Source organism: Myotis daubentonii, chromosome X (genome assembly GCF_963259705.1).
Source record: "Myotis daubentonii chromosome X, mMyoDau2.1, whole genome shotgun sequence".
Taxonomy (NCBI): domain Eukaryota; kingdom Metazoa; phylum Chordata; class Mammalia; order Chiroptera; family Vespertilionidae; genus Myotis; species Myotis daubentonii.
Genome location: NC_081861.1, coordinates 89,318,054 through 89,345,346, shown reverse-complemented (window position 1 = coordinate 89,345,346; position 27,293 = coordinate 89,318,054). Strand labels below are relative to the sequence as shown.

Genomic DNA, 27,293 nt, shown 5'->3' with positions numbered 1-27,293 from the left:
GCATCAAAGGGGCTGTGAATCAAAAAGGGTAATAATCTCAGTGCTAGACCATAAAGACCTTAAGGGATTAGATCCGGCCTTTCAGGGGTTTAATGAGTGCTTTCTCAGCATATATAGGTCCTTTGAAAGCGATATTAGTACACCCATTTTTCTGACGCGGAAACGAAGAGTGGTTTGTAAAAGGCATAGTTCCTAACCAATGCCATTACTATCGAGCACCCATTCTAGGCCCAAAACTGAGCGAGGCGCTCGGAAGCCAGCTCCTGTCAGAGCTCCGCAGCGCGGCTGCTCCCCTTTTGACAGGTTCGCATCACCCCGCGCTGGGATCCGGGAGCTTCCGCAGCCGCTGCCCATGTGAAATGGATCTCAGCCGGAACACTCCCGGAGCGGAGCTCCGCCCCAAGCCGGCCCCGCCCCGCCCCGCCCCGCAGAGGTCGGTATTGTCCGACGGTTTCCGGCGTCCCTCGGTTCCCCTCGGTAGTTTCCGGCAATGATCGAGAGTTTCTAACCTGCCCCCCGTTGTCTCTCGGCCGCCGTCCTCGCCACCGCCGCCCCCCTGCGGCTCCCCCCGCCCCGGAGCCGGCCCGGCTGGCGCCTCCGGCGCTACGGGCTGGGCAAAATGGCGGCCTTCGGGATCTTGAGCTACGAACACCGGCCCCTGAAGCGGCCGCGGCTGGGGCCTCCTGATGTGTACCCTCAAGATCCCAAACAGAAGGAGGTGCGCGTTCACAAACCGGGGCTCTCGCGGGGCCAGGGGCCAGCGCTCAGCACTGGAGGAAGCACCTAGGGTTTGGGAAAGGGGGGGCGCGGCGGTCTGGTGGGAGCAAAAGTCCCGAAAGGGGGAAGAGTAAAGTGGGTGCAGGAGAGTGGGACCTGGAGGGCAGGGGGCGGTTCCTGAGTGTGACTAGGGAACGGTGGAGGGGCCACGCTGGAGGCGGCCTCCCCCTCTACACACCCTTCAGAAAGTTGTCTGAGGCAGCTTGGTGAGCCATGGCTGCTAGCCAGCTTGTGAGGAAAGAGTGATGTTGAGTGAGATCTGGGTGATGGGGAGCCTGAGTAACTTTGTGTGTGTGTGTGGGGGGGGGAAGGGTGGTGGTGAGGGTGGGGTCCAAATGAACATCAAGGCCTAGCTCTAAACAGTAATCTGTGCTACTTAGAATCCTCCTCCTACCTTCTCACCCCCCCCCCCTCTTTTCCTGCCCTCCTCTCCCACCACCACCACCCCCAAGGAAAAAAACTAAAATCCATTTTCCTGCCTCAGGATGAACTGACGGCCTTGAATGTAAAACAAGGTTTCAATAACCAGCCTGCTGTCTCTGGGGATGAACATGGCAGTGCCAAGAATGTAAACTTCAATCCTTCCAAGGTGAGAAAATCCTGCCAGGCTGAAGGAAAAGGCTGGAAGAATCTGAGAAGGAGCAAAGGCCATGGGTTGGGAAGACCTAAAGGGACGACCTAAGTGGCCAAGTTTCCCCGTCAAAGGCACCACTACCTCTCCACCCTTTCTTTTCACCTGAGGTATAGTTTTCTTTCCTCAGATCAGTTCCAACTTCAGCAACATTATTGCAGAGAAGTTACGTTGTAACACCCTCCCTGACACTGGTCGCAGGAAGCCCCAAGTGAACCAGAAGGACAACTTCTGGCTGGTGACTCCAAGATCCCAGAGTGCCATTAACACCTGGTTCACTGACCTGGCTGGCACCAAGCCACTCACACAACTAGCCAAGAAGGTGAGATACTGTTTCCTGTTCTTCAGGCCAAGGAGGGGAGCATGGGTACCAAGTATAGTCCTATGCCCAGATTAAGCTATATGGCTGCAAGCTAATGGTGGCAATAGAGGTCTCACTATTTGCGATGTCCATCCAGGTCCCTATTTTCGGTAAGAAGGACGAAGTGTTTGGGTACTTAGCAAAATACACAGTGCCTGTGATGAGGGCCGCCTGGCTCATTAAGATGACCTGTGCCTACTATGCAGCAATCAATGAGACCAAGGTTAAGAAGAGAAATATCATTGACCCCTTCCTGGGTGAGTAACTGTTAATTACCAGGGTTCCCACCACTGATTGCTTCAAGGAGCGATAGACCCTTAGAATTATTCTCCTTATCTGTATTCCTTGCTTCTGCTTGTATGTTGCTTTCTCTCAATTAGTAAACATCCAGTATCTTGAGTATGTACATGTGCTAGGCTATAAGGATGACCAGTACCTAATCCCTGCCCTTAGGATGCTGATAGTCTAGTAAGTATGCCAAGGCAGGTGTACGAGTCACATTATTAAATATATAAGGTGTCAAAAGAGGAGGCAGAAGCTTCCTTGAGACTTCAGTGGACCGAAAGATTACTTTCTTTATTTAAAAAAAAATATATAGCCGAAACCGGTTTGGCTCAGTGGATAGAGCGTCGGCCTGCGGACTGAAAGGTCCCAGGTTCGATTCCGGTCAAGGGCATGTACCTGGGTTGCGGGCACATCCCCAGTGGGGAGTGTGCAGGAGGCAGCTGATCGATGTTTCTCTCTCATCGATGTTTCTAACTCTCTATCTCTCTCCCTTCCTCTCTGTAAAAGAAAATCAATAAAATATAAAATATATATATATATATATATATATATATATATATATATATATATATATATATGTATTTTTTATTTCAGAGAGGAAGGGAGCAGGAGAGAGAGATAGAAACATCAGTGATTAGAGAGAATCATTTATCAGCTGCCTCCTGCACACCCCCTACTGGGGATCGAGACCACAACCTGGGCATGTGCCCTTGACTGGAATCAAACCTGGGATCCTTCAGTCCGCAGGCCTATACTCTATCCACTGAGCCAAACCGGCTAGGGTGAAAGATTACCCTCTTTTGGGGACACCTGAGAAGGCTTTAGGAAGGTAGCATTTGACTAGAGCCAAAGAGGATGAATAGGGTTTAGAAGTACAGTAGTCCCCCCTTATCCAAGGGGGATACATTTCAAGACCCCCAGTGGATGCTGGAAACCACGGATAGTGATGAACCCAATATATACTGTTTTTTTCCTCATACATACCTATGGTAAAGTTTAATTTATAAATTAGGCACAGTAAGAGATTAACAACAGTAAGTAAAAATAGAACAATTATGATAATATACTATAATAAAAGTTTTGTGAATGTGGTATCTCTCTCTAAACATCTTATTGTACTACATTCAAACTTCTTGTGATGTGTGAGATGATAATGCCTACGTAATGAGATGAAATGAGGTGAATGACGCACGCATTTTGATGTAGCATTAGGCTACTATTGACCTGACCATATATCAGAAGGAGGATTATCTGCTTTGGGTAATCCTGGATCATGGAGCCATGAATGACAGTGTCGATGGTTGGATATCAGGAACAGATGATATTGATGGTTAGGAAAATTTATTTATTTTCAGACCACAGTTGACTGTGGGTAACTGAAAAGGCAGAAAGCAAAACCATGGCTAAGGGGTGGGGTGGCGGGGTGGGGAACAGAAAATGTTCTAAGTAGAGGGACAGTATAAAATAGCCCCTTTCCATCTTTCCCTTAGAATGGACTCAGATCATCACCAAGTACTTATGGGAGCAGCTGCAAAAGATGGCTGAATATTACCGGCCTGGGCCTGCAGGCAGTGGGGGCTGTGGTTCCACTATAGGGCCCTTGCCCCATGATGTAGAGTTGGCAATACGGCAGTGGGATTACAACGAGAAGCTGGCCATGTTCATGTTTCAGGTAGGGCATGTCCTGTGGGACATTGGATTGAACCTGATCTCGCACTCTGCCCATAGAGAACCGAATCTGCCTGCCACCTTGCCCCAGTTGTGGTTCTCTTCATCCTGTCATTGATTTTATCTGCCTCATCTCTAATAATCCCTGGGCTAAACTAATCCTTTCCCCTGGTACCCATAGGATGGAATGCTGGACAGACACGAGTTCCTGACATGGGTACTTGAGTGTTTTGAGAAAATCCGCCCTGGAGAAGATGAATTGCTTAAACTGCTGCTGCCCCTGCTGCTTCGAGTAAGGCCTAGGATTTAGGGGTCGGGGATGCGGGGGGTGGGGGGGCTCTCGGGAGGATTAGAGGAGGAATAAGATGTGACAGCAGGGTCCCTTGGAGAGAATTTGGGGTTTTGCTCCTCATGTCTTCACAGTACTCTGGGGAATTCGTTCAGTCTGCATACCTCTCCCGCCGCCTTGCCTACTTCTGTACCCGAAGACTGGCCCTGCAACTGGATGGCATGAGCAGTCACTCGGCTCATGTTATGTCTGCTCAGTCAACAAGCACACTGCCCACCACCCCTGCTCCTCAGCCCCCAACTAGTAGCACACCCTCTATACCCTTTAGTGACCTGCTTATGTGCCCTCAGCACCGGCCCCTTGTTTTTGGCCTCAGCTGTATCCTTCAGGTAAGTACTGGGTGACCCTAAGGAAGTGTTAAGAGGCATCCTGAGAGGAGTTGGTTGGGTGCCTGTCCTGGAGAATGGGGGTGATTCTGAATTGGAGGTGGGACTTGGCACTGAGTACTTGCTTAGAGATTATTGCTTCTCATTCATGGACTGTTAGTTCCTTTTCAGTTAGGAGTGTGGATGAGGGGAGGGGCTCAGGGATCGAGTGATGCCACTCCAGGGACTTAGAATACTTTGGATCGGAACTCTAAGGATTGGGTCTTATAATGGGATTCTAGAGAGGTAGCCATGGTAACTGAGTTTGACATAGTGGTTCCTATCTGCAGACGATCCTCCTGTGTTGTCCTAGTGCTTTGGTTTGGCACTACTCGCTGACTGATAGCCGAATTAAGACTGGCTCACCACTTGACCACCTGCCTATTGCCCCCTCTAACCTGCCCATGCCAGAGGGCAACAGTGCCTTCACCCAACAGGTAAGTTGGACCAGTTGCCTAGTACCCCCAGATTAGGAGGTGAGGCTCAATTATTCTTTCAAAAATAGTGACTTGGAGTCCTCTGGCACTATTCTTTTAGCCTGGGGCCCTGGCCTTTGGTATGCCTTGGTACATCCTTAAAGTCGTTGATATATATTTCAGGTCCGTGCAAAATTGCGGGAGATCGAACAGCAGATCAAGGAGCGTGGACAGGCAGTTGAGGTTCGCTGGTCTTTTGATAAGTGCCAGGAAGCTACTGCAGGTGAGTGCCAGACGATGAATAGTTAGAAGGATGTTTGAGGAAAGGATGGAGATTGGTTAGGACAGAGATCTGAGAGTTGGACTGCATAGGGAGGTAAATCCCCTTTGCCACTTTTCCTCCTTAGGCTTCACCATTGGACGGGTGCTCCATACTTTGGAAGTGCTGGACAGCCATAGTTTTGAGCGTTCTGACTTCAGCAACTCTCTTGACTCCCTTTGTAACCGAATCTTTGGATTGGGGCCTAGCAAGGATGGGCATGAGGTAAGCAAGAAGGGGCACCGAAGGAACAAAAAACTTTGCGAGAGCAACAGTATGAGGGGAAGGCCTGGTGAGGCATGAAAACGGGATGTCTGAAGAGATGCTATTACTGGGCCGGGATGTTTTAAGATGGGACCCAGTGTTTAAGAAATCGGAACTGGGTTCTTTGTCCCCAGCTCTACCTTACTCACTCCTGTCTTTCTGTGGTCTCCAGATCTCCTCAGATGATGATGCTGTGGTATCACTACTGTGTGAATGGGCTGTCAGCTGCAAACGTTCTGGTCGGCATCGTGCTATGGTGGTAGCCAAGCTCCTGGAGAAGAGACAGGCAGAGATTGAAGCTGAGGTTAGGGAGCAGAGAGAAAAGAAAGTGGTTGGCCAGTGGGGTAGTGGCAACTGGGGTTGAAGACAGATTGAGCTGGTAGTGGGACCATAGTTGAAGCTGTGAGAATAAAGAAATAGTAGAGAACCTAGGGGGGAAAGTCGAGGACATAAGGCAAAAGTAGAAAGGCAAGAGGATTGATGTCAGAGAAGCGATCAAAACTTCAGTTGGGAGGCAGTAAAGAAAATGGAGGTCAAAGGGGGAATGGAATTGAAAAGTTTGGGGTGGAGACAAAATAGGTGGTAGTTCTAGGATTACACATGGAGGAAGGAGTGAAGAAAACAGGTAAAAACCAATCCTGCAGTTTGTTCTTTCATCTTACAGCGTTGTGGAGAATCAGAAGCTGCAGATGAGAAAGGTTCCATTGCCTCTGGCTCCCTTTCTGCTCCTAGTGCTCCCATTTTCCAGGATGTCCTCCTGCAGTTCCTGGATACACAGGCTCCCATGCTGAGTATGGACCCCTGCCACCCTCTGGTTACCTCGGCCTAGACTCAGTTACCCGTTACTGTCATCAGAAAGCATAATTAAGCACCTTCTGGTATATTTTTCTGTCTTGGGCTCTATGCTGAATGAATTTTGGACATAATTCTAGTCTTTGATCATTTTATAGTTTAACAGAGTAGAGAAATAAAGAGAAAAATAAAAACCAGCACAAACAATTGAAGCATTGTCACATATACTTAGCAGCAAATATGCTATATTCCTTTATGAGATGGTGTGTGGGGCAGGAGGTGGGGTAACCAAGGATACTTTGTCCCTCTGCAGTTTTATTTTGTTTTGGATTGTTCCTCTTTTTGCCTACCTCAGGCACTCTAGGAGGAGCGTGCCTGAGGTGTGTCCCTCTTTCTTTCTGCCCCCCCCTTTTTCCCTCCATATCTTTTGTGCTTCTCCTAACTCATTTTTTCTCATTCCCTCTCCTCTAGCGGACCCCCGAAGTGAGAGTGAGCGGGTGGAATTCTTTAACTTGGTACTGCTGTTTTGTGAACTGATTCGACACGATGTTTTCTCCCACAACATATATACTTGCACCCTCATCTCCCGAGGGGACCTTGCCTTTGGAGCACCTGGTCCTCGGCCTCCCTCTCCCTTTGATGACCCTGCTGATGACCCAGAGCGCAAGGAGGCTGAGTGCAGCAGCAGTAGCAAGCTGGAGGTGAGTTTTTCCCAGCCCTGGATAGTTTCTTCCTATGTTCCCATCTTCCTGGCTCCCAGAGTCCTCTGAGAGTCCCTTACCTAATAATGAGACCTAACTATGATCCTAACTATGATGGTAGTATCTGCTTAGTGCTTCTTGGTTTACAAGGCACTCTTGCATCATTCTTTTTTTTTAAAAAAAATATCTTTATTGATTTCAGAGAGGAAAGGAGAGGGAAAGAGAGATAGAAACATCAATGATGAGAGAGAATCATTGATCAGCTGCCTTCTGCCCGATTGGGGATTGAGCCTGCAACATGGGCATACACTCTGACCAGGAATTGAACTGTGACCTCCTGGTTCCTAGGTTGGTGCTCAGTCACTGAGCCACCGCAGCCGGGCTCACATCATTCTTTTTCATGTGATCCTAACAACTGCCTTGTGAGGTCATCTTAACCCCATTTTACTTATTTATTTATTTATTTGTTTATTTTCAAATATGTTTTTATTGATTTCAGAAAGAGGAAGGGAGAGTGGGGAGAGGGATAAATATCAATGATGAGAGAGAATCATTGATTGGCTGCCTCCTGCACGCCCCCACTGGGGATCGAGCCTGAAACCCGGGCTTGTGCCATGACTGAGAATCAAACCCTGACCTCCTGTTTTATAGTTTGACGCTCAACCACTGTACCACACCGGCCAGGCTATTTTTTTCTTTTTTTAAGAATATGTTCTTATTTGTTTTATTTTGATATGCTACTATTGATTTTAGGGAGAGGATAGAATGAGAAACATAAATCAGCTGCTTCCTGCATGCCTCCTTCTGGGGATCAGGCCACAACCCAGTCATGTGCCCTGACCAGGAATTGAACTGGTGACTTGTTGGTTGGTGGGTTGATGCTCAACCACTGAGGCACTGCAGCTGGGCTGTTTATTAATTTGGGAGAGGGAGGGAAGGAAGGAGAGAGAGAGAGAGAGAGAGGGAAACAGAAACATCAATGTGAGAGAGAAACATCCATCATTTGCCTCCCCATACACACCTGACCCAGGATTGAGCCTGTAACCTGGGTATGTGCCCTGACTGGGAATTGAACCTGATTCCTTTTTGTGCATGGGACGACACTCACACAACTGAACCACCCGGTCAGGGCTATTTATTTTGTTCTTAACTGAGGCCCATGGTGGTTAAATGAATAATCAAGGCCTGAATCTAGATCCTGTGCTTTTCCCAGTATGGTCTCCTGTCTCCAACTCCCCTGTCAACTTTTCCAGATGATGGGGAGCAGCTCCCTGGGACTAAAACACTCTGCTTATGTTCTGTGCCCTCAGGATCCAGGGCTCTCGGAGTCTATGGACATCGACCCTAGTTCCAGTGTACTCTTTGAGGATATGGAGAAGCCTGATTTCTCAGTAAGTTAGAGCCTGGTGTGGAAGAACCCACCTCTTCAGGGCCTCCCATGATACCTCTTTTGGGAATTTCTTTATGCCCTTTCATCCCCTTTTGTTCCTCTAAACCAGGGGTGGGGAACTTTTTTTTTCTGCTAAGGGCCATTTGGATATTATAATACCATTCGCTTAATATAATTCACTTATTATAAATTTATGTTGCTATGATAAAAGCTCCTAGATTTATTGAATTTCAAATCCCACCTGCAGTTGCCTTAGCAGGGCCAGAACAAATGATTTTGCAGGCCAGACGTTCCCCACCCCTGCTCTAAGCATTATGCCCTTTTGCCTTTCTCTTAGTTGTTCTCTCCAACGATGCCCTGTGAGGGGAAGGGCAGTCCATCGCCCGAGAAAGCAGATGTTGAGAAGGAGGTGAAGCCACCACCCAAGGAGAAGATGGAAGGGACTCTCGGGGTTCTTTATGACCAGCCGCGGCACGTGCAGTATGCCACACACTTTCCAATCCCCCAGGTACTCTTCCCCAATACCCTGTGACGATCTATTTTGAGTCCAGGTTTCTGTCCCAGGACCAGCAGAGGGGTTGGAGCTGTTCTTGAGGGTGCAATGTGCTGGGAAGGGTTTGAGCGCTGGGCTGCTGACGGGCATAGCGCATGCTTTTAAGTGGAGGGAAAGAGATTCGTGCAGGAGTCTGATGGTGCTGCTGGGATGCAGGAGGAGTCATGCAGCCATGAGTGCAACCAGCGGTTGGTCGTACTGTTTGGGGTGGGAAAGCAGCGAGATGATGCCCGCCATGCCATCAAGAAAATTACCAAGGATATCCTGAAGGTTCTGAACCGCAAGGGGACAGCAGAAACTGGTGGGTTTGAGGCTCCTTAACCCATCTCCCCTGAAAGAATGCCCTAGTCAGTCTTCCCTTCCCCAGCATAAGGCATTCCCAGTCATGTCCCAATGTCCTGTCTCTTAGAGTCTTCTGAGAGCTCTAGTCCTTTTGAAACTTCCCCCCTCATTCCCCCCCTCTGCAGACCAGCTTGCTCCTATTGTGCCTCTGAATCCTGGAGACCTGACATTCTTAGGTACCACACAGTAAGCCCCGTACTGCCCTCCCTCCCTCTCCCTTCCCTCCCTCAACCTAGCACCTCCCTGTATTTATTCCTTTTATGGTCCACATAGTTTGTGGTCCTTGCAACCTTCCCTTCACTGTCCCCTTCATCCCTCCCCCATCCCTTCCTTGGCCCTCCCTTCCCATCTGCCCTCTTCCCTCCCCTTCCTTCTTCGTTCCCTCCCTCCCACCCACGCATAGCCTTTCCCTCCATTCCCCACCCCACCCCTAGTCAACTAGTTCATCTTCCTTGTCCTGACTGATCTCTTTCAACTGTCCCCTTAGGTGGGGAGGATGGGCAGAAGCGGCGTCGCAATCGGCCTGAAGCCTTCCCCACTGCTGAAGATATTTTTGCTAAGTTCCAGCACCTTTCACATTATGACCAACACCAGGTCACAGCCCAGGTGTGGGCCTAAGTCCAGCCCCCTTCCCACACTCTGGCCTTCCATCCTCTTTTCCTTTCCTCATCTTCTTTCCCTCCTAAGCAGGGCAAACCTCCCAGTCTCATCCCCTTCCACTACCATCCTTTCCTGCTTCCCTCCACCTCTCTCCACTCCCGTCTCACTCCCACTGCCCTTATCAGGTCTCCCGGAATGTTCTGGAGCAGATCACGAGCTTTGCCCTTGGCATGTCATACCACTTGCCTCTGGTGCAGCATGTGCAGTTCATCTTCGACCTCATGGAATATTCACTCAGCATCAGTGGCCTCATCGACTTTGCCATTCAGGTGGGGAAGTTGGGGAGATAAGGGTGGAGGAAGGAGTTTGTACTGTATAGGGTCATAAGGATAGGAGTAGAGACTCAAGTCAGAGTCCCGGGCTATTTGCAGGGGCAGAAAGATTAGCACAGCAGGAGTGGAACATGAGCTAAGATGGCAGGAATAGAGACTCAAGTGCTCCCTGGGGAGGCCCAAGACACAGATCAGAGCATTGGGTATAGACTGTCCTCCCACCATGGAGTTCATAGAATTCTACCCTGGAGATTGATTAGATCGTTGATGTGGCTGATGTCATTAATAGAATAAAGGGCTGTGGCATATAGCAGCAGGGCCCTTGTAGACTGAGGCGGCTCCAGCAATAAGGGGCTGGGGCCTGGCTTTGCCAGTTTCTTCTAAGAAAGGGTGGGATTTTATATAATATGTGGGGCCTGTTCTCGTTTCTCACCCTACTTACTCTGCTAGCTACTGAATGAGCTGAGTGTAGTCGAGGCCGAGTTACTCCTCAAATCCTCTGACCTTGTGGGCAGCTACACTACTAGCCTATGTCTGTGCATCGTGGCTGTCCTGCGGCACTATCATGCCTGCCTCATCCTCAACCAGGACCAGATGGCACAGGTCTTTGAGGGGTAAGCAGGGCTTTGGAATTACCGGAGCACAGAGGGCTCCCATGAACACCGATGGGGCTCTCACTGTGGACGTGCATGCCATTCATGTGGGGTGGGGTGGGGTGGGGTGGGGTGGGGTGGGGTGGGGTGGAGTGGAGTGAGTATTGCCAAGAGACTTTAATCTGTGTCTAGGGTCCTTTGTGTCCTGGCCCCTGCACACTTATCTACTGACCCTCTTCACCTTCCTTTCTCGTGACAGGCTGTGTGGCGTAGTGAAACATGGGATGAACCGGTCGGATGGCTCCTCTGCAGAACGCTGTATCCTTGCTTATCTCTATGATCTGTACACCTCGTGTAGCCATTTAAAGATCAAATTTGGGGAGCTTTTCAGGTAAGAGAGATGGGAGTTAAGGGGTAGAGAATGGAACCTCGTCCTTTATCCTTCCCATTGTCGCCCATCTTAGGAGCAGAGCACAGCCCAAGGACCCTGCTGCCTTTGCAGGGTCGTTTGGGGACTGTGCCCTCCATGTGTTCTTAGTTCCTGAGAGTGGTTCTCCTTCCTTGTTGGCCTTAGTTCCAGCCCATCTCGGTGGGGCCCACACTCCTCCCCCTGTCTTCAGGGGCCCCTGTGCTTCTAACTGGGTTCTTTTCTTGCCTCGTCTGCTTTGTCCCACCTCCCTTTTTCCTGTCCCAAGGTTCCTGGTCTCTCACTTTCTCTTCTTTTTCTTTCCTCCCCCTTCCTGACCATCTTTCTGCCTCACCAGACCTTCAACACTACTATCTGCTTTCCCCTATCCCTGCAGCGACTTCTGCTCCAAGGTGAAGAACACCATCTACTGCAACGTGGAGCCATCAGAATCGAATATGCGCTGGGCACCTGAGTTCATGATTGACACTCTGGAGAACCCTGCTGCTCACACCTTCACCTACACAGGGCTAGGCAAGAGTCTTAGTGAGAACCCTGCTAACCGCTACAGCTTTGTCTGCAATGCCCTTATGCACGTCTGTGTGGGGCACCATGATCCCGATAGGTATGGGGCGTACTGAGTGAGGAATGGGCACTGCGCTCCGGCCCCATATTGGGAGGGATGAGATGCCCGGGAGGTACTGCAATCTTGGTTATTGCCGGAGTGGAAATGAAAAGTTAATGGGTCTGAGGTTTTTGGAACAAGGTTTTTCCTGAGGGCATTTGTACTTTTCCCCAGGGTGAATGACATCGCAATCCTGTGTGCAGAGCTGACCGGCTATTGCAAGTCACTGAGTGCAGAATGGCTGGGAGTACTTAAGGCCTTGTGCTGCTCCTCAAACAATGGCACTTGTGGTTTCAACGACCTCCTCTGCAATGTAGATGTGAGACTTGGGTGGGGTCCTGCTGGGGCCTGGGCCACTTTCCAGGGCAGGAGTCTGCTCTCAGTAATCAAGGCAGTACAGGGACAGAGTTTGATTGTTCTTTAATATATTTTTATTGATTTCAGAGAGGAAGGGAGAGGGAGAAAGAGTGTGAAGCATCAGTGATGAGAGAGAATCATTTTTTTTTTGTTGCCTCCTGCACGCCCCACACTAGGGATCAAGCCACAACTTGGGCATGTGCCCTGACCCGGAATCGAACTGTGACCTTCTAGTTCATAGGTCCATGCTCAACCACTGAGCCACACCGGCTAGGCGGGTACAGAGTTTTGTACAGTCGAGGCATACCATTTTGAGTTTGATTTAGCACCCTGTCTCCCCTTTGAATCTTAATGTCTGTCTGCTTTTTCCTCTAGGTCAGTGACCTGTCTTTTCATGACTCCCTGGCTACTTTTGTTGCCATCCTCATTGCTCGCCAGTGTTTGCTCCTAGAGGATCTGATTCGCTGTGCTGCCATCCCTTCACTCCTTAATGCAGGTAAACTACCAGTCCAGAACCCCTAGAATTTCTAGATCCCAAATTTCAACGCACACTCTATGGGTGCACTCTCATTGTTCAGTGTCGGGCTCCCTGGCATCCCCAGAGGCCAGTCCTGTGGTGTGTCTCAGGCTGGGGAGCCTCTGTATAACCCTGCATTTGCAGCCCTGATCTCTTCATTTTGTGACCCTTCGAGGAACTCCTCTCATACAGCAAAACAGTTGGCTGCTCCACCTCTTCTTCAGCATTATCTTGTTTTTTTTTCCTCCTTTTGCCTGACCTCGTCTCCCCTTTTACCATCCCTCCTCCACAAACCTATATACAGTCTGCTTTCCTTCTGTCCCATCTGCTTTGTCTTCCTTTCTGTAGCTTGCAGTGAACAGGACTCTGAGCCAGGGGCCCGGCTTACCTGCCGCATCCTTCTCCACCTTTTCAAGACACCTCAACTCAATCCTTGCCAGTCAGATGGAAGTAAGTGATCCCGATCTGAGCCAGCCAGCAGTAGAAAGTGTGGCTACCCCACCCCCACAGTTTCTACTTTTGCTTCCCCTGACTTCAGCTCCCTCCCCAGACAAGCCTACTGTAGGAATCCGCTCCTCCTGTGACCGCCACCTGCTGGCTGCCTCCCAGAACCGCATCGTGGATGGAGCTGTGTTTGCTGTTCTCAAGGCTGTGTTTGTACTTGGTATGGGGGTAGGAAGGTAGTGGTGCCAGAAGTGTGTATAGGGTGGAGTGCCAGCTAAACTACAAAGGACAGTCTCTCTCCTGAAGGTGGTCTCCCTGATCTTTAGGGAAGAGAGGAGGGAGGGAAGTATATTTCTGTTCCATAGGGCAGGACTTGGGGAGTTGCTGCGTCTGTGGGTCCGGGGTGGGTCTCCACACAGTATTCGGATCTCACCCCTCCCTATCTCCCGCCTGTGGACCACAGGGGATGCGGAACTGAAGGGTTCAGGCTTCACTGTGACAGGAGGAACAGAAGAACTTCCAGAGGAGGAGGGAGGAGGTGGTACTGGCGGTCGGAGGCAGGGTGGCCGCAACATCTCTGTGGAGACAGCCAGTCTGGATGTCTATGCCAAGTACGTGCTGCGCAGCATCTGCCAACAGGTCAGTCTCACCTTCCCCCCACACTTCCTAAATGCTTTTCTATACTATAGTCCTGTTTCCAGCCATGATCACGCCACCTCTCTACTATACATTGTGTCCCTCACCAACTCCCACCCTATCCCCCTTATTCGTGACCCCCCTTTCTGGTTGCCTCAGTCCCCTGATAATCAGCCTCCTTAGGAATGGGTAGGAGAACGTTGCCTTAAATCGCTGTGTGAGGACAGCAATGACCTGCAAGACCCAGTGTTGAGTAGTGCCCAGGCTCAGCGCCTCATGCAGCTCATCTGCTACCCACATCGACTGCTGGACAATGAGGACGGGGAGAACCCCCAGCGGCAGCGCATTAAGCGTATTCTCCAGGTAGGCCAAGGAATTGGGGGTCTTGTAGAAAGCAATGTAGTCCAAGTCTGGGGTCAAACCATGGAAACCTTGAGAGAAAAAGAGATGAGGAGTTAAGAAGGAAGACAGATAAGGATGTGGGTGAGAGAAACAGCTCCAGCATGGGTTTAGAAGTAAAGCCAAAATGGTCTAGACCAGCTGTGGGCAAACTACGGCCCGCGGGCAGCATCCGGCCCGTTTGAAATGAATAAAACTAAAAAAAAAAAGACCGTACCCTTTTATGTAATGATGTTTACTTTGAATTTATATTAGTTCACACAAACACTCCATCCATGCTTTTGTTCCGGCCCTCCGGTCCAGTTTAAGAACCCACTGTGGCCCTCGAGTCAAAAAGTTTGCCCACCCCTGGTCTAGACTCTAGAATAAACTGTTGGGTAAGGGTACAGCTCTCTGGATGCAGTGGGACTGTAGCTTATCTTGGGGGCGGGGCGGGGGGGCATGGCATCTGGGAGACCTACTCTTTGGCCTTGTGTTTTTGGCACTTTGGCCATGGCTCAGTAATGAATGGTAATACTACTCAGTAGCTACTACACTAGAATGTCTGTTTCATGCCAGCTACTGTGCTCAGCACGCTGTATATTTTCTCATTTAATCTTTACGACCCTATGAAGTAGGTATGAGTATCTCTGTTCGACCGGTAAGGAAACTGAGGTTGGAAGAGGTTAAGTAACTTGCCAAAGGTCACACAGCTAGTAAGCTAAGAGTCAGTATGTGAACTTAGGTATACCTGTGCCTTTTTTGCTTAACCACGCAGCTTCAGACATTCAGGTGACTAGAGAGTGGACAAATAAAACCATTAAGGAAAAGCTAAAGGAATGAGGTCTCTAAAGTCCAGAGGAGATAATGCCAAAGAGATTAGCTAGCAGTATAGCCTTGGGGTCTGTAAAGGACTTTGAGCAGCTAGTTTGAAACAGGAGAAGCAGGCTTCAACTTTAACATCAAGGATTTAGGTAAAGTGTTAAGTAGAACTTCCTTGTGCTAAGGAATGTGAGGCCCGCCCAGATGGCGTGGCTCAGTGGTTGGGCATCAACTTATCAACCAGGTGGTCAACAGTTCGATTCCCTTTCAGGGACATGCCCAGGTTGCCGGCTCGAACACTAATCTCATCATTGATGTTTCTGTCTCTCTCTCCCTCTCCCTTCCTCTCTGAATCCAATAAAATATATTTTAAAAACAAATAAGTAAAATAAAAATATATTTTAAAAAAGAATGTGAGGCCCTGAAACAGGAACCTGTGGAAAGATATGAAATCTTTCTTGAACCACTTTTTTAAAAGGTTAGATTTTTCAACCATTTTGAATTATTTAGGTGTAATCTTTCCTAAAGCTGGGGCCATAGAGGTCCCTTTCAGAGTGTGGTTCAAGGTTGTGAGAGATCAGGAACTGGCCTTGGAGTGATGAGTGTTTGTGGGTGACATGAAGATGACTAGCTTGGGTGTGGGGTCTCTATCACAGAACTTGGACCAGTGGACCATGCGCCAGTCTTCCTTGGAGCTGCAGCTCATGATCAAGCAGACCCCAAACAATGTGAGTGGTGCCCCGGCCCTCTCTTTCCCATGCTCACTTCTAGCTCCGAGTGTCAGGGAGGTGGCCCACCATAGAAGAACGTAGGTCCTACCCTGGGGTTCTTGAGATAAGAGAGGACGGGAAGATGGCAGATATGTAGAGCCGATGATAAAGGAGCTGGGTTGGAAGTGTTGGGACTCTTGAGTTGTGGGAAGGGTTGGCGGTGGTAGTTGTGGAGGCTGTTTCTGTGGTCACTACTGTAAGGAGGTCTGCAAAGGGGAATACTGGGGAATTGAAAAAATCTGCAGGGACTGGAGGGTATGACTCCCAACAGACTGGTGTCCCTCCCCTCCCATTAACCTCCACAGATGCCTTCATCTGCCCTCATCTCCCATCTCTCCTACCATCTCTTTTCCTTCACCCCAACTTCCCATTTAGCGTCCCTGTGCCTTTCCTCTTCCCCAGGAGATGAACTCTCTCTTAGAGAACATTGCCAAGGCCACAATTGAGGTTTTTCAACAGTCAGCAGAGACAGGGTCATCTTCTGGAAACACTGCAAGCAACATGCCCAGCAGCAACAAGGCCAAGCCCGTGCTCAGGTTGGGTAGACACCTGTTAGTACCCATTCCCTTATAAGTTTCTCTGATGTCAATGTAAAGTATTTCAACCTTGTGGAGATAGATATCAGGCATGTCCATCAGGAGAGGAGAGGATGTATTCTACCAACCTTGCCTGGCTCCTCTGTAACCCTGTGGACTCCATCTGTCCTCCAGCTCTCTAGAGCGCTCTGGTGTCTGGCTGGTGGCCCCCCTCATTGCTAAACTGCCCACCTCAGTCCAGGGGCATGTGTTAAAGGCTGCTGGGGAAGAATTGGAGAAGGGCCAGCACCTGGGTTCGTCTTCCCGCAAAGAACGTGATCGACAAAAGCAGAAGAGGTAAAGCAGCTGGAAGGGGGGCAGGAGCAAGGGGTAGAAAGAGGAAGCAGCCCAGTGAAGAAAAGTTAGGGCAGAGGGGTGAGAAAAAAACCCATAGAAAAGTGGGAAATCCGAGGGTAAGCATGGGTCACATTGAGCAAGCGGCTAGATCTTAAGATAATAGGCTATGGGGCTTGGGAGAATGAAGTTGGAAGCTGCCAGATCTCCAGCCCATGGTCCTATTCTTTTTCTTTTCCTTTCCTCTCATCTCTAGCATGTCTCTGTTGAGCCAGCAGCCCTTCTTATCCCTGGTACTGACATGCCTGAAAGGGCAGGATGAGCAGCGCGAGGGACTCCTTACCTCCCTCTACAGCCAGGTGCAGCAGGTACAGGTCTCTGGGTCATGGAGCCTGGCAGGAGGGCAGAGAAGGATGTGCCCAAGAGGCCACTGTGTACTCGGAACCTTCATTACTTTCCGTGAATACTGTGGGTACTTTGGAATGGAAATGAGGGGATCTCTGAGCTGTGTGTTATACTTGTTTCTGTCTTAGATTGTTAATAATTGGCGAGATGACCAGTACTTAGATGATTGCAAACCAAAGCAGCTAATGCATGAGGCCCTCAAACTGCGGCTCAACCTGGTGAGAAGGGGAGCTGGGAAGAAGAAGGGAAGGGGTGGGGCTAGAATTGCAGAGCAAAGAAGTCCTAGCCCAGGGAGCGCAAGGGGGATGATGGCGGGCCTAGGCTGTTCTGGGTCTTCAAGCATTCACCCAGCTCTCCTAAAGGACGCAGGCCCTGAAAGTGATTAAGTACACTGAATCCTAGCAGGAACACTGCCTCAGTTATCCTAGATTCTGGCCAGACCCTAGAAGACTTAGAAGCTCATTTTAGAATGTTGGATAGAATCTTGGACATCCCTTAGTCCAACTCCTGTCATTTAATAAGTAAGGAAACCAAGGCCCAAGATGTCAATTATTAAGTCATTGCCCTGAGTTCATGTAGCAAGTAATAGGTACAACTGGAATACTGACCTCAGGTGTCCCTAGTCCACCCAACCCAGGTTCTGATCCAAACTTTCCTTAAATGCTGAACTTCACCCTGAGCCATCTGATTGACCTATTATGTCCTTGGCAGGTGGGTGGCATGTTTGACACTGTGCAGCGTAGCACCCAGCAAACCACTGAGTGGGCAGTGCTCCTCCTGGAGATCATCATCAGCGGCACTGTCGACATGCAGTCCAACAAGTAAAGTACCCTACCCCTCTCTGCATTTTGTGCCCAAGAGGGTCCCCCTTCCCCCACACCAGGTGTACAGCCCCCTGTGATCCCTGGTTTTGATGCCCCCGGAGTGACATCTTAAGCACCATTTTCTGCTTGCATCCAACTCCCAGTCCTTTATTTTCCACCTCTTCTCCGATTTTCTCCCTGGCTTCCTGTCATAGTGAGCTCTTCACTACTGTATTGGACATGCTGAGTGTGCTCATCAATGGGACCCTGGCTGCAGACATGTCCAGCATCTCTCAAGGCAGCATGGAGGAAAACAAACGTGCCTACATGAACCTGGTGAAGAAGCTGCAGGTGAGCAGAAGAGGCAAGGGTGAGGCTTAGGGAACAGCAATATTCTTAGCCCACTGTCCCCTGACCTTGCAGTGGCTGTCCAGCCTCTGGGACTTTGCTCTGGCCAGAGACCCCACTCTTTCCTTTCACAGTCGCTTTTTCTTTGTTATTCGTATAGCAAGGATTGACTGAGTGTTTTCATGCTAGGTTCTGTGTTGTCCCAAGACTTTTCACCCCTATGTTTTTGTATTCTTGAACTCTTGTCTCTTCTTACTGTGCCTGCAGAAAGAGTTGGGGGAGCGCCAGTCAGACAGTCTGGAAAAGGTTCGCCAGCTGCTGCCACTGCCCAAGCAAACCCGAGATGTCATCACCTGTGAGCCACAGGGCTCTCTTATTGACACCAAGGGCAACAAGATTACTGGCTTTGATTCCATCTTCAAGAAGGAGGCATGTTTCACTGTCTTTCTGCCCCAAATTCTCTACCCCCCACCTTTCCCCCCTTTGGACAAGAGCCTTTCCTGCATTAACCTTGTACCTACAAAGGCTCATCAGGCTACTGCGTCCATCAGGCTCTGCAGTGAAAGCCACCTCTTCAATGTTGAACTCATCACTGACTTTACTTACATTTCTTCTCCCCATCTTGGGAGTCTCAACCTTTTTCCTTGGTCTCTTCATTCACCCGTACCCACCGCTCACCACTTCTACCCACCTTTTAACATACCACCCATTTCTCAGCACTTCACCCTCCTCTTTCCTCTGTCCCACCTACCTCCTGCCCTCCTCCAACCCTGCCTGCACCCCACCCATCTATCTGGATGACAGCTCATATCCGATACCTTCATGCCTGCATTTTTCTCCCTCCACTCACTCATCTCTGCACAATTTTCTTTCCCCTCTCTCTGTTAGTTGTATTTTTTAACTATAATCAATGTGTATAGTAGAGAGGGAGAGGAAGAAGAGGCTCTAGAGCAGCGGTTCTCAACCTGTGGGTCGTGGCCCCTTTGGTGGTCGAACGACCCTTTCACAGGGGTCGCCTAAGACCATCCTGCATATCAGATATTTACATTATGATTCATAACAGTAGCAACATTACAGTTATGAAGTAGCAACGAAAATAATTTTATGGGTGGGTCACAACATGAGGGCCAGAAGGTTGAGAACCACTGATCTAGAGTTTAAATCCAAAGTCCAACCTATTCATGTATAATTCTCATGTCTTTTCCTGTCCCATCTGTCTCTGTCCCCCTTCCTCAGTGTCTCTGTCTCTCTCCACCTGTCTCTTTGTCTCCCTCTGCCTACCTCTCTCTTCCTGTTTTTCTCCTTTTCTCTCTTTCCCTCTCTGCCTGTCTTTAGTCTCTCACTGCCTTTTCTCTTCATTTCTATCTCTGTCTTCCTCTGAATGTCAGTCTCTCTCTCTCTCTCTCTCTCTCTCTCTCTCTCTCTCTCTCTCTCTCTCTCTTCCCTCCATACACCCATCACCTTCTCTCCACTTAACTCTGTCTCCCGTGTGCATGTTTGTGTGTCCATACCCATCTGTCTTCATCTGACCATCTCTCCTGAATCTGCCCATTACTTTTTTTTTCTTTCATTGCCTGAAGATACTTCCCCCTTTCCTATAAGTCCTTAAGGTCTGGCTTCTGTTTTACAAGCCTTAGCCACTCATTGTTTCTCATTTTCTGGAGCAGGGTCTACAGGTTTCCACCAAACAAAAGCTCTCTCCCTGGGATATTTTTGAGGGCTTGAAGCCATCAGCGCCACTGTCTTGGGGCTGGTTCGGAACAGTCCGGGTGGATCGGAGAGTGGCTCGAGGTGAGGAGCAGCAGCGCTTACTGCTCTACCACACGCATCTGCGGCCTCGGCCCCGGGCGTATTACCTGGAGCCACTGCCACTACCACCAGAAGATGAGGAGCCCCCTGCTCCTACTCTGCTAGAGCCTGAGAAAAAGGCTCCAGAGCCCCCCAAAACTGACAAACCTGGGGCTGCTCCAGCCAGTACTGAGGAACGCAAGAAGAAGCCCACCAAAGGCAAGAAACGAAGCCAGCCAGCTGCTAAGACAGAGGTTAGTGCTGTCCCCGTGATGCTTCCACAGCCTGTCTCCATGATTCTGTCCAGTTTCTGGTTTGTAGGAAGGGCAGGGGCATGTGGGGCAGGGGTGCCTTTGGAATTATAATAACCATGTAGATCCAGCTCCCCATCACTCCTCCTAGCCCACTTCACCCCCACCCCTCACCTTCCTCTTCTACCGTTCACATAGGACTTTGGAATGGGCTCAGGACGGAGTGGCCCCTATGGCGTGACAGTGCCTCCAGACCTCCTGCACCATACTAACCCTGGTTCCATAACCCACGTTAGCTACAGGCAGGGCCCCATAGGCCTCTACACCCAGAACCAGCCACTACCTGCAGGTTAGTGCCACTCCAGGAATGAGAGACTTACCTGGATTCCTCCTGCCTCAGGGATGATGCCCCTCGTCCAAGGAGCTATGGGTAACCAGGACACCTAGCTGGGGATGGAGGGACAAGGAGCCTTGAGAGGTCAGCCTGCTCCCATTTCCAGGTGGCCCTCGTGTGGACCCATACCGCCCTGTGCGGTTACCAATGCAGAAGCTGCCTGCCCGACCACCTTACCCTGGAGTGCTTCCCACAACCATGAGTGGTGTCATGGGACTGGAACCCTCTTACAAGACCTCCGTGTACCGACAGCAGCAGCCTGCAGTGCCCCAAGGACAGCGCCTTCGCCAACAGCTCCAGGCAAAGATAGTGAGAGGGGCCGTAGGGAGGGCCCCCAGGGAGAGGCATTTGAGGGTCACAGGACTGAGGAGACACTTGGGCTCTTCATGGGGACATGCAGAGTGGGAGATAGAGTTAACAAGATGGCGGAAAGTGTTTTCTGAGTTTAAATTTGTCCCCGTTTTCCATTTTAGCAGAGTCAGGGGATGTTGGGCCAGTCATCTGTCCACCAAATGACTACTAGTTCTTCCTACGGTTTGCAGACCTCCCAGGTAAGGGCACAAGATGGTGAGAATTAGGGAGCTTGAGGCAAGTTACTCTGCACGCTCTTGGTCCTGACTCTCTCCTCCTTTCGTCCAGGGATATACTCCTTATGTTTCTCATGTGGGATTGCAGCAACACACAGGCCCCGCAGGTACCATGGTGCCCCCCAGCTACTCCAGCCAGCCTTATCAGAGCACCCACCCTTCTACCAATCCTACTCTTGTAGATCCCACTCGCCACCTGCAACAGCGGCCCAGTGGCTATGTGCACCAGCAGGCCCCTACCTACGGACATGGGCTAACTTCCACTCAAAGGTACCCAAGGGAATTGGGGTTGTAAAGGCACTGAGGTAAAGAGGCACATTTGACTTGGAAAAACATGCCTGGGGTGATGGGACTAATCAGACCTTCTGGAGGCGGCAAGAACACTTATCTGGCCACATAGCCTATTGCTACAAAATGCCAGAGCAGGAAGGGACCCTGGCAACCAATAGTCCCACACCTGCTTCCTCTATATTTCTTTGAGGCCGAGAGAAGGGAAATGATTTATATGACTACAGTAAGGGCAAGTCTAGGATTCATCGATGCACTGCATGGTAAGTTGGCATAAAGCCAGTGTTAGAACAGTCTTAACTCTGGAATGGACTAATGAACATATCCTCTCACTATTCTGAACATTAGTCAAGCCTAAGGTAAGACATTGTAATTGTGTCCTGAGGGTCTGTAGCTTAGGGTTTAGAACACTGAAGGGTAGACCAGCAGAAGTCCTTTTACTGAGAAGTAGTAACTGCTCACTGTGTGGCCAGCACTGTGCTAAGACCGGTTGGGGTGAGGAAAGATATTTTTAAAAAACTATGAAGTCCCTCACCACAAAGAATTATTATTCTGGTTGAGGAGATGAGACTTACTCAGAGGAACGTTTAGAGAACACTGAGGAAAATCAGCCAGATGTGCCATTATGTGCTGTGAAGTAAAATGGGAATCCAGAAAAGGTGCATGGTGCTGTTATCGTGGGCCTGAGTCGTCAGAGGAAGTGTCACGAAGGAGGTTGGACTTGCGTTGAAGGATGGCTATGATTTGTATTTGTGGAGAGGAGGAGAAGGAAGGGGATTCCAGATAGAGGGCATATCATGAACAAAGACATGGGAGCCAAATGAGGGGAGTGGCTGGGAGGAGAGGTAGGAGAAGAACTTGGATGGAGGTAAAATTGGTGTCGGGGAAGTAAGGGATAGGCTAGGAGTGGGCAGTTTGAAGAGGGCCTTCACTGCTTAGTGCAGAACTGAGACACAATTCCAGAAAGAGCTCTTTGGATCTGGAAAGTGACATGATGAGTTGGACATGTCTAGAGATTAATATAGAATGCATGGATAGGATGCATAGAGAAGGTGCGAGAAGACTTGAGACAGGGGACCTGGTCAGTAGCCTGGTACAGTGATGTACAGATTGGGGTAAGGAAAGTGGAAGGAGCAGTGGGACTCAATTGTCTTTAAGCCCCTGAAATGTTATTGGGGATTGCCACCGACAACAAAAACCTCACAAAGTGTTAACAAAATGCCTATCCTATGCTAAGACTTTTTTCCCATTTTTATAAGAGAAAAATAGCTAAGACAGAATTGAAAAATTTCTAGCCATGAAGGTTATGAGACACTGAGATGGGGCATTGTCTTTACTCCTTACTCCCCTACTTCGAAAGCTGCCAGGACCCAAAGGGCTCTTCTGATTAGTGACAGGAGGAATGAATGAAACGACTGAAGTGTCTTTAGAGTCAGGACCTGGGGCTTCTCTTTCACCTCTCTCCCCGCCCCATGCCTTGATCTCTGGACCTCTCTTTGTAGGTTTTCACACCAGACACTGCAGCAAACACCCATGATAGGTACCCTGACACCACTGAGCACTCAGGGTGTCCAGGCTGCCGTCCGATCAGCTGCCATCCTGCCTGAACAACAGCAGCAGCAGCCACCGCAGCAGCAGCAGCAGCAGCAGCAGCAACAGCAACAGCAACAGCAGCAGCAACAGTACCACATCCGGCAGCAGCAGCAGCAGCAGCAGATCCTACGGGTAAGGCCCAGGGAGTTCACAGGGGACCTGGGAACCCGAGGAGGAGGAAAGGCCCAGGCTCCTCCTCATTGTTATCTATAGTGACTGAGGCAGTACATAGAAAGCGCCTGGCAGAGTATCTGGCATGCAGTAGGATCTTAGAGAGTTAATTTCCCCTTATACCCACTTTGGTTTTGTGGGGGTTCTATTGGGAGAGAGCTGGGGGTTGTCTGCTGGGGACTCTAGATTGGGTATCTTTCTCTGCAGCTCTCTGAGGAAGGAGGGCACTGAACCCAGTTTCCTCCCTGCTGCTTCTTCCCCTGTTCCCATCCCTCCATGCCTGGGCTCAGCTGCTTGCTCTCCTTAGCAATATCTCTTATGTTCTCATAGCAACAGCAGCAACAGCAACAGCAACAACAGCAGCAGCAACAACAACAACAAGCACACCAGCAGCAGCAACAGCAGCAGCAGCAGCAGCAGCAGCAGCAGCAGCAGCAACAGGCAGCGGCTCCTCCCCAGCCCCAGCCCCAGTCCCAGCCCCAGGTAGCTGCTGGACTCCAGCCCCAGGCTCAGGGACAGCTGCCCAGGTTGGGCATGCAGCCAGTGAACTAGGTTGGGGACAGTGTGCCATGTGGTAGAAGTAGGAGGCAAGGCATGGCACACTAAAAAGAGATGGGGAGATGGGGATAGAGAAGGATGTGGAAGATTCCGAGTAGAGGGTTTGAGTTCAGTGTTCCACTTCCAATTTCTACCTCAGTTCCAACGCCAGGGGCTTCAGCAGACCCAGCAACAGCAACAGACAGCAGCTTTGGTCCGGCAGCTCCAACAACAGCTCTCCAGTAAGCCTTCCTTCCTTCCCAGGAGAGTCCCATGAAATAAATTGGGGGCGGGGAGGGGCAAGTAGCTGAGGCTGTTGCTTCTAGCCCATATTGTGGGGGCAAGCATTATATTCCATCCCTTCCCTTAGCACCTGAGTAGCTCTTCCCATGCATATCTACAGCCCCGCTTGGCATCCCACCCCTGATCCTCTCTGGTTTTTCACAGATACCCAGCCACAGCCCAGTACCAACATATTTGGACGCTACTGAGCCATCTGGAGGAGCTGCTTGTGACTGGATGTGGCCCCACCCTTTTCTCTGAATTCTCAATCCCCTTCCTGGGCTAGCACCAGTAATGGTTGGGGCTCTTCCCTCAGGCTCCATTTTTAATGAGTTTTTAGTATTTTTGTTAATGTGAGGCATTGAGCTGTTGGGTTTTGTATATTATTTATATTGAGACCCCAGAGCTGTTGCACCCAATACACAGAGCTTCTTTGCAAAGGGCACGTGTGAGTTCTGCATATCTGGGAAGGGCGGGCCCTTGGGAGAGTACTGGAGGCTGGACGGACAAGTTAGAGCCTTCATTCTGTTCAGATCATCTCCCCTGTTTACCTTCCATCCCCTAAATTTCTCAGTTGAATTGGATTGCTACCCTCTCTTCACTTCTCCAACCTGGCAACATATTAAGGTTTGGGCCCTTAGTCTCTTAAGAAGGGCAGCTTATGTTCTCAGCTAGATGATACAGCTTCTGGATAACTTTCCGTCATGGTGGATATACCACTGGGATTGGGGAGGGGCCGGCAGGCCAGAGGGAAAAAAATCAATGGAACCTGATTCTGCTTCCACTCATCCACATGCTGGGTTTTGAACAAGCTTCAGAGTGGAGGGCGTGACAGACACTGCCTACCCTTTTTGCCACCTTTTGTGGTCTCCATCATGTGCCAAGTGGTATCCTAGACAGAAACCTTCCCTGAGATTCACATTTCGGGGATGAAAAATTGCCCTGCATTAGCAAGTGTCACCATTGAATAGGTGGTGGAAGTCTGGCATGGTTCCAGGAGGAAGAGACACCAGTAAAAGGAAGCACCCTTTCTTTCTCTGCTCTGTTGCTGGAACTGCTTGCTTTTACACTACTCACCTTGGCATTTACCCAGGGTAACTGTTGGTCACTCCAGTTTTAAAGTAGAGATAACAAAATCTGCTGCAGAGTCACAATTGATACTGTGCAGGGCCATTCTGAGATCCCTTGCCTTCAGGTTTGTTTTTGTTTTTTAAAATATATTTTTATTGATTTCATGCCGAAACCGGTATGGCTCAGTGGATAGAGCGTCGGCCTGTGGACTGAAAGGTCCCAGGTTCAATTCCGGTCAAGGGCATGTATCTTGGTTGCGGGCACATCCCCAGTAGGAGATGTGCAGAAGGCGGCTGATTGATGTTTCTCTCTCATCGATGTTTCTAACTATCTCCCTTCCTCTCTGTAAAAAATCAATAAAATATATTTAAAAAAATAAAATATATTTTTATTGATTTCAGAGAGGTAGGGAGAAGGAGAGAGGGATAGAAACATCAACGATGAGAGAGAATCATTCACTGATCCGCTGCTTCCTACACGCCTCCCACTGGGGATCGAGCCCACAACCCAGGCATGTGCCCTGACCAGGAATTGAACCAGGACCTCCTGGTTCATAGATCGATGCTCAACCACTGAGCTATAGGGGCCAGCCCCCTTGCCTTCAGTTTTAGGGCCCTAGATCAAATGCTATCTGGGAGAGTCAACTGGTTTACTCCAATGGAGTCCCCTGGTGTGCCCAGCTGGGGCTAGAAGAGGACCAGCCCCTTCTCTGTGGGTGGGCAGTACAGGATGATTTGACAACTTCAGGATAACATCCAGGACATATTTGCACTATATCATTGGGAAGTGTTGAGTGTGCTGGTAAAACTAGGAGCACCAATCCATACCCAAGTTATAAAATATAAAAAATAAATTCCCTCTTTGAGATCCACAAAGTATGGCACTTAAGTTTGAGTTATGTGCTCAAGGAATGGAACTCCCTGATAGGACCAAAACAAACATGACTGAAGCTTCTGCTGAACATTCTAAAGCAGCAGTCACCAACCGGTGGTCCCCGGACCACTGGTGGTCCGTGAGGTCCGAAATGTTGGCAACTGCTGTTCTAAAGAGATACAGGATAAGAGACACTCAGAGGGGCTTCGGGTACGGGGATTAAATAAACTGGACAGGTGCACTACATACAGGAACACAAAGACAGCTGGATCTAGAGAGGAGAGACCCTGACGGTCTGAGGCTGACATGGCCCCACACAAGCAGCAAAAAGGAACATCATTGACCTTTGAGAGAGCGACAGGATGAGGGCAAAGTGCCCCCCACTGGTGCTACTTGAATAGTGCTGGTGCTGAGAGGTGAGAGCTGCTGAGGTGGAGGCCTGTTTGTGGAGTATGACTGGGGTCTCCTGCAAGCAGTGCCTCAGTTTCTCCCTTTGTCTCAAGTTCTCAAGCTTTGCAGGTAAAGTTTGGACTAGCTGCCCTGGAAGATTACCTGTTTGTGAGTTGAAGGGGGTATGTGTGTGAGGAAGAGGGATTTCATGAGCAGTGTGTGCCAGATCATGGGAGGAATTGGGCCATGCCCCAGGACTTGAGCCATCTCTGGCACAAAAGGAGTTAATGGCAAGGACCGCGCCCCCCGTGTCCGGGCACGCGCAGCGCGCCCCCTTGGTGCGCGGGCACAGCAGCCAAGCAGCCAGAGAGCAGATCTCGGGGATTCGGGTGCGGAGCCCTTGGCCTGGAAGCGATATGGGTGGTCCGAGGCCCGGTTCAGTCGCTTGCAACAGCCAGGGGAACAGGTGAGGCCGAGGTCTCTCATTCTTTAGCCGTCCATACCTTGCCCCATCCTATCCCCTCCCAATCGGGCTCCTCCACTCCCCAGCCAGTGCTACCCATCCTCAACCCCATGTTCTCCATCATCGGCACCCCTGACCCCCCAATCCTCCCCCACTCCTCTCCTTCACCTCCTCCCTGAAGCCCACATATCCCTGTCATCGTCCTGCCCATGGTCGCTCTATTTCCACAGCCCGGCTCGAATGCTCATCAAAATACCCCTACTGAGGGCCCCCAATCCCATTCCTGTTATGCACATTGCCAGTCCCCCCACCCCCACGGTGCAACCCCATCCCTCTTCTATGGTAGCATCTCACAGCCAGGCTCCCTCCCCCACTCTGCAGCCCCCCTCCTAACAGAGGCCTTTATCCTATCCTCCCCATTCCAATGCAGCTCCATCCCTCAATTCCGTTCCGAGCCCTCATAGCCCCCAATCCTGTGGTTTACAAT

General features: G+C 50.0%; 2 protein-coding genes across 20 annotated transcripts in view; both read left to right on the top strand.

Moving 5' to 3' along the window:
• Nucleotides 1-468: 468 nt before the first annotated feature.
• On the top strand, nucleotides 469-24,452 carry MED12 (mediator complex subunit 12). 17 transcript variants are annotated; one of them, XM_059679581.1, is made up of 46 exons: nucleotides 469-718; nucleotides 1,262-1,366; nucleotides 1,539-1,730; nucleotides 1,867-2,026; nucleotides 3,545-3,726; nucleotides 3,904-4,014; nucleotides 4,146-4,400; nucleotides 4,727-4,873; nucleotides 5,036-5,135; nucleotides 5,260-5,396; nucleotides 5,608-5,739; nucleotides 6,100-6,226; nucleotides 6,699-6,928; nucleotides 8,239-8,319; nucleotides 8,656-8,826; nucleotides 9,028-9,172; nucleotides 9,339-9,389; nucleotides 9,701-9,819; nucleotides 9,999-10,142; nucleotides 10,596-10,759; nucleotides 10,998-11,129; nucleotides 11,542-11,769; nucleotides 11,944-12,088; nucleotides 12,502-12,622; nucleotides 12,992-13,093; nucleotides 13,182-13,307; nucleotides 13,551-13,726; nucleotides 13,907-14,086; nucleotides 15,580-15,651; nucleotides 16,096-16,244; nucleotides 16,404-16,565; nucleotides 16,819-16,930; nucleotides 17,096-17,185; nucleotides 17,679-17,788; nucleotides 17,986-18,121; nucleotides 18,386-18,547; nucleotides 19,786-20,160; nucleotides 20,356-20,506; nucleotides 20,658-20,860; nucleotides 21,025-21,102; nucleotides 21,191-21,245; nucleotides 21,321-21,408; nucleotides 22,929-23,151; nucleotides 23,521-23,673; nucleotides 23,888-23,969; nucleotides 24,175-24,452. In XM_059679581.1, exons 1-46 carry the CDS (start codon nucleotides 620-622, stop codon nucleotides 24,216-24,218), a joined length of 6,507 nt encoding a protein of 2,168 aa, XP_059535564.1. In that variant the 5' UTR covers nucleotides 469-619; the 3' UTR covers nucleotides 24,219-24,452. The 17 variants fall into 17 exon arrangements, with proteins under 17 accessions (XP_059535564.1, XP_059535567.1, XP_059535565.1 ...); XM_059679584.1 differs by having other exon boundaries at nucleotides 470-718; nucleotides 13,194-13,307; nucleotides 16,096-16,229; nucleotides 20,658-20,851; XM_059679582.1 differs by having other exon boundaries at nucleotides 470-718; nucleotides 13,194-13,307; nucleotides 16,096-16,229.
• An 868-nt stretch (nucleotides 24,453-25,320) lies between these two features.
• The window catches only part of NLGN3 (neuroligin 3), a 28,764-nt gene continuing 26,791 nt past the window's right edge, over nucleotides 25,321-27,293 (top strand). The window contains exon 1 of one of the 3 annotated variants that reach the window (XM_059679589.1): nucleotides 25,321-26,809. The gene's annotated coding sequence lies outside the window, so the exon portion shown is untranslated. The remainder of the gene's footprint in view (nucleotides 26,810-27,293) is intronic. The other 2 variants (XM_059679586.1, XM_059679587.1) reach the window with 2 other exon arrangements.

What these genes read in the sequence shown, in the direction of transcription:
- MED12 (XM_059679569.1), top strand. Translation starts at nt 620, where the DNA reads ATGGCGGCCTTCGGGATCTTGAGCTACGAACACCGGCCCCTGAAGCGG. An exon ending in TAAACTTCAATCCTTCCAAG is followed by an intron (nt 1,367 to 1,538) that starts GTGAGAAAATCC and finishes TTCTTTCCTCAG; the next exon opens with ATCAGTTCCAACTTCAGCAA. An exon ending in TCTACAGCCAGGTGCAGCAG is followed by an intron (nt 16,931 to 17,095) that starts GTACAGGTCTCT and finishes TTTCTGTCTTAG; the next exon opens with ATTGTTAATAATTGGCGAGA.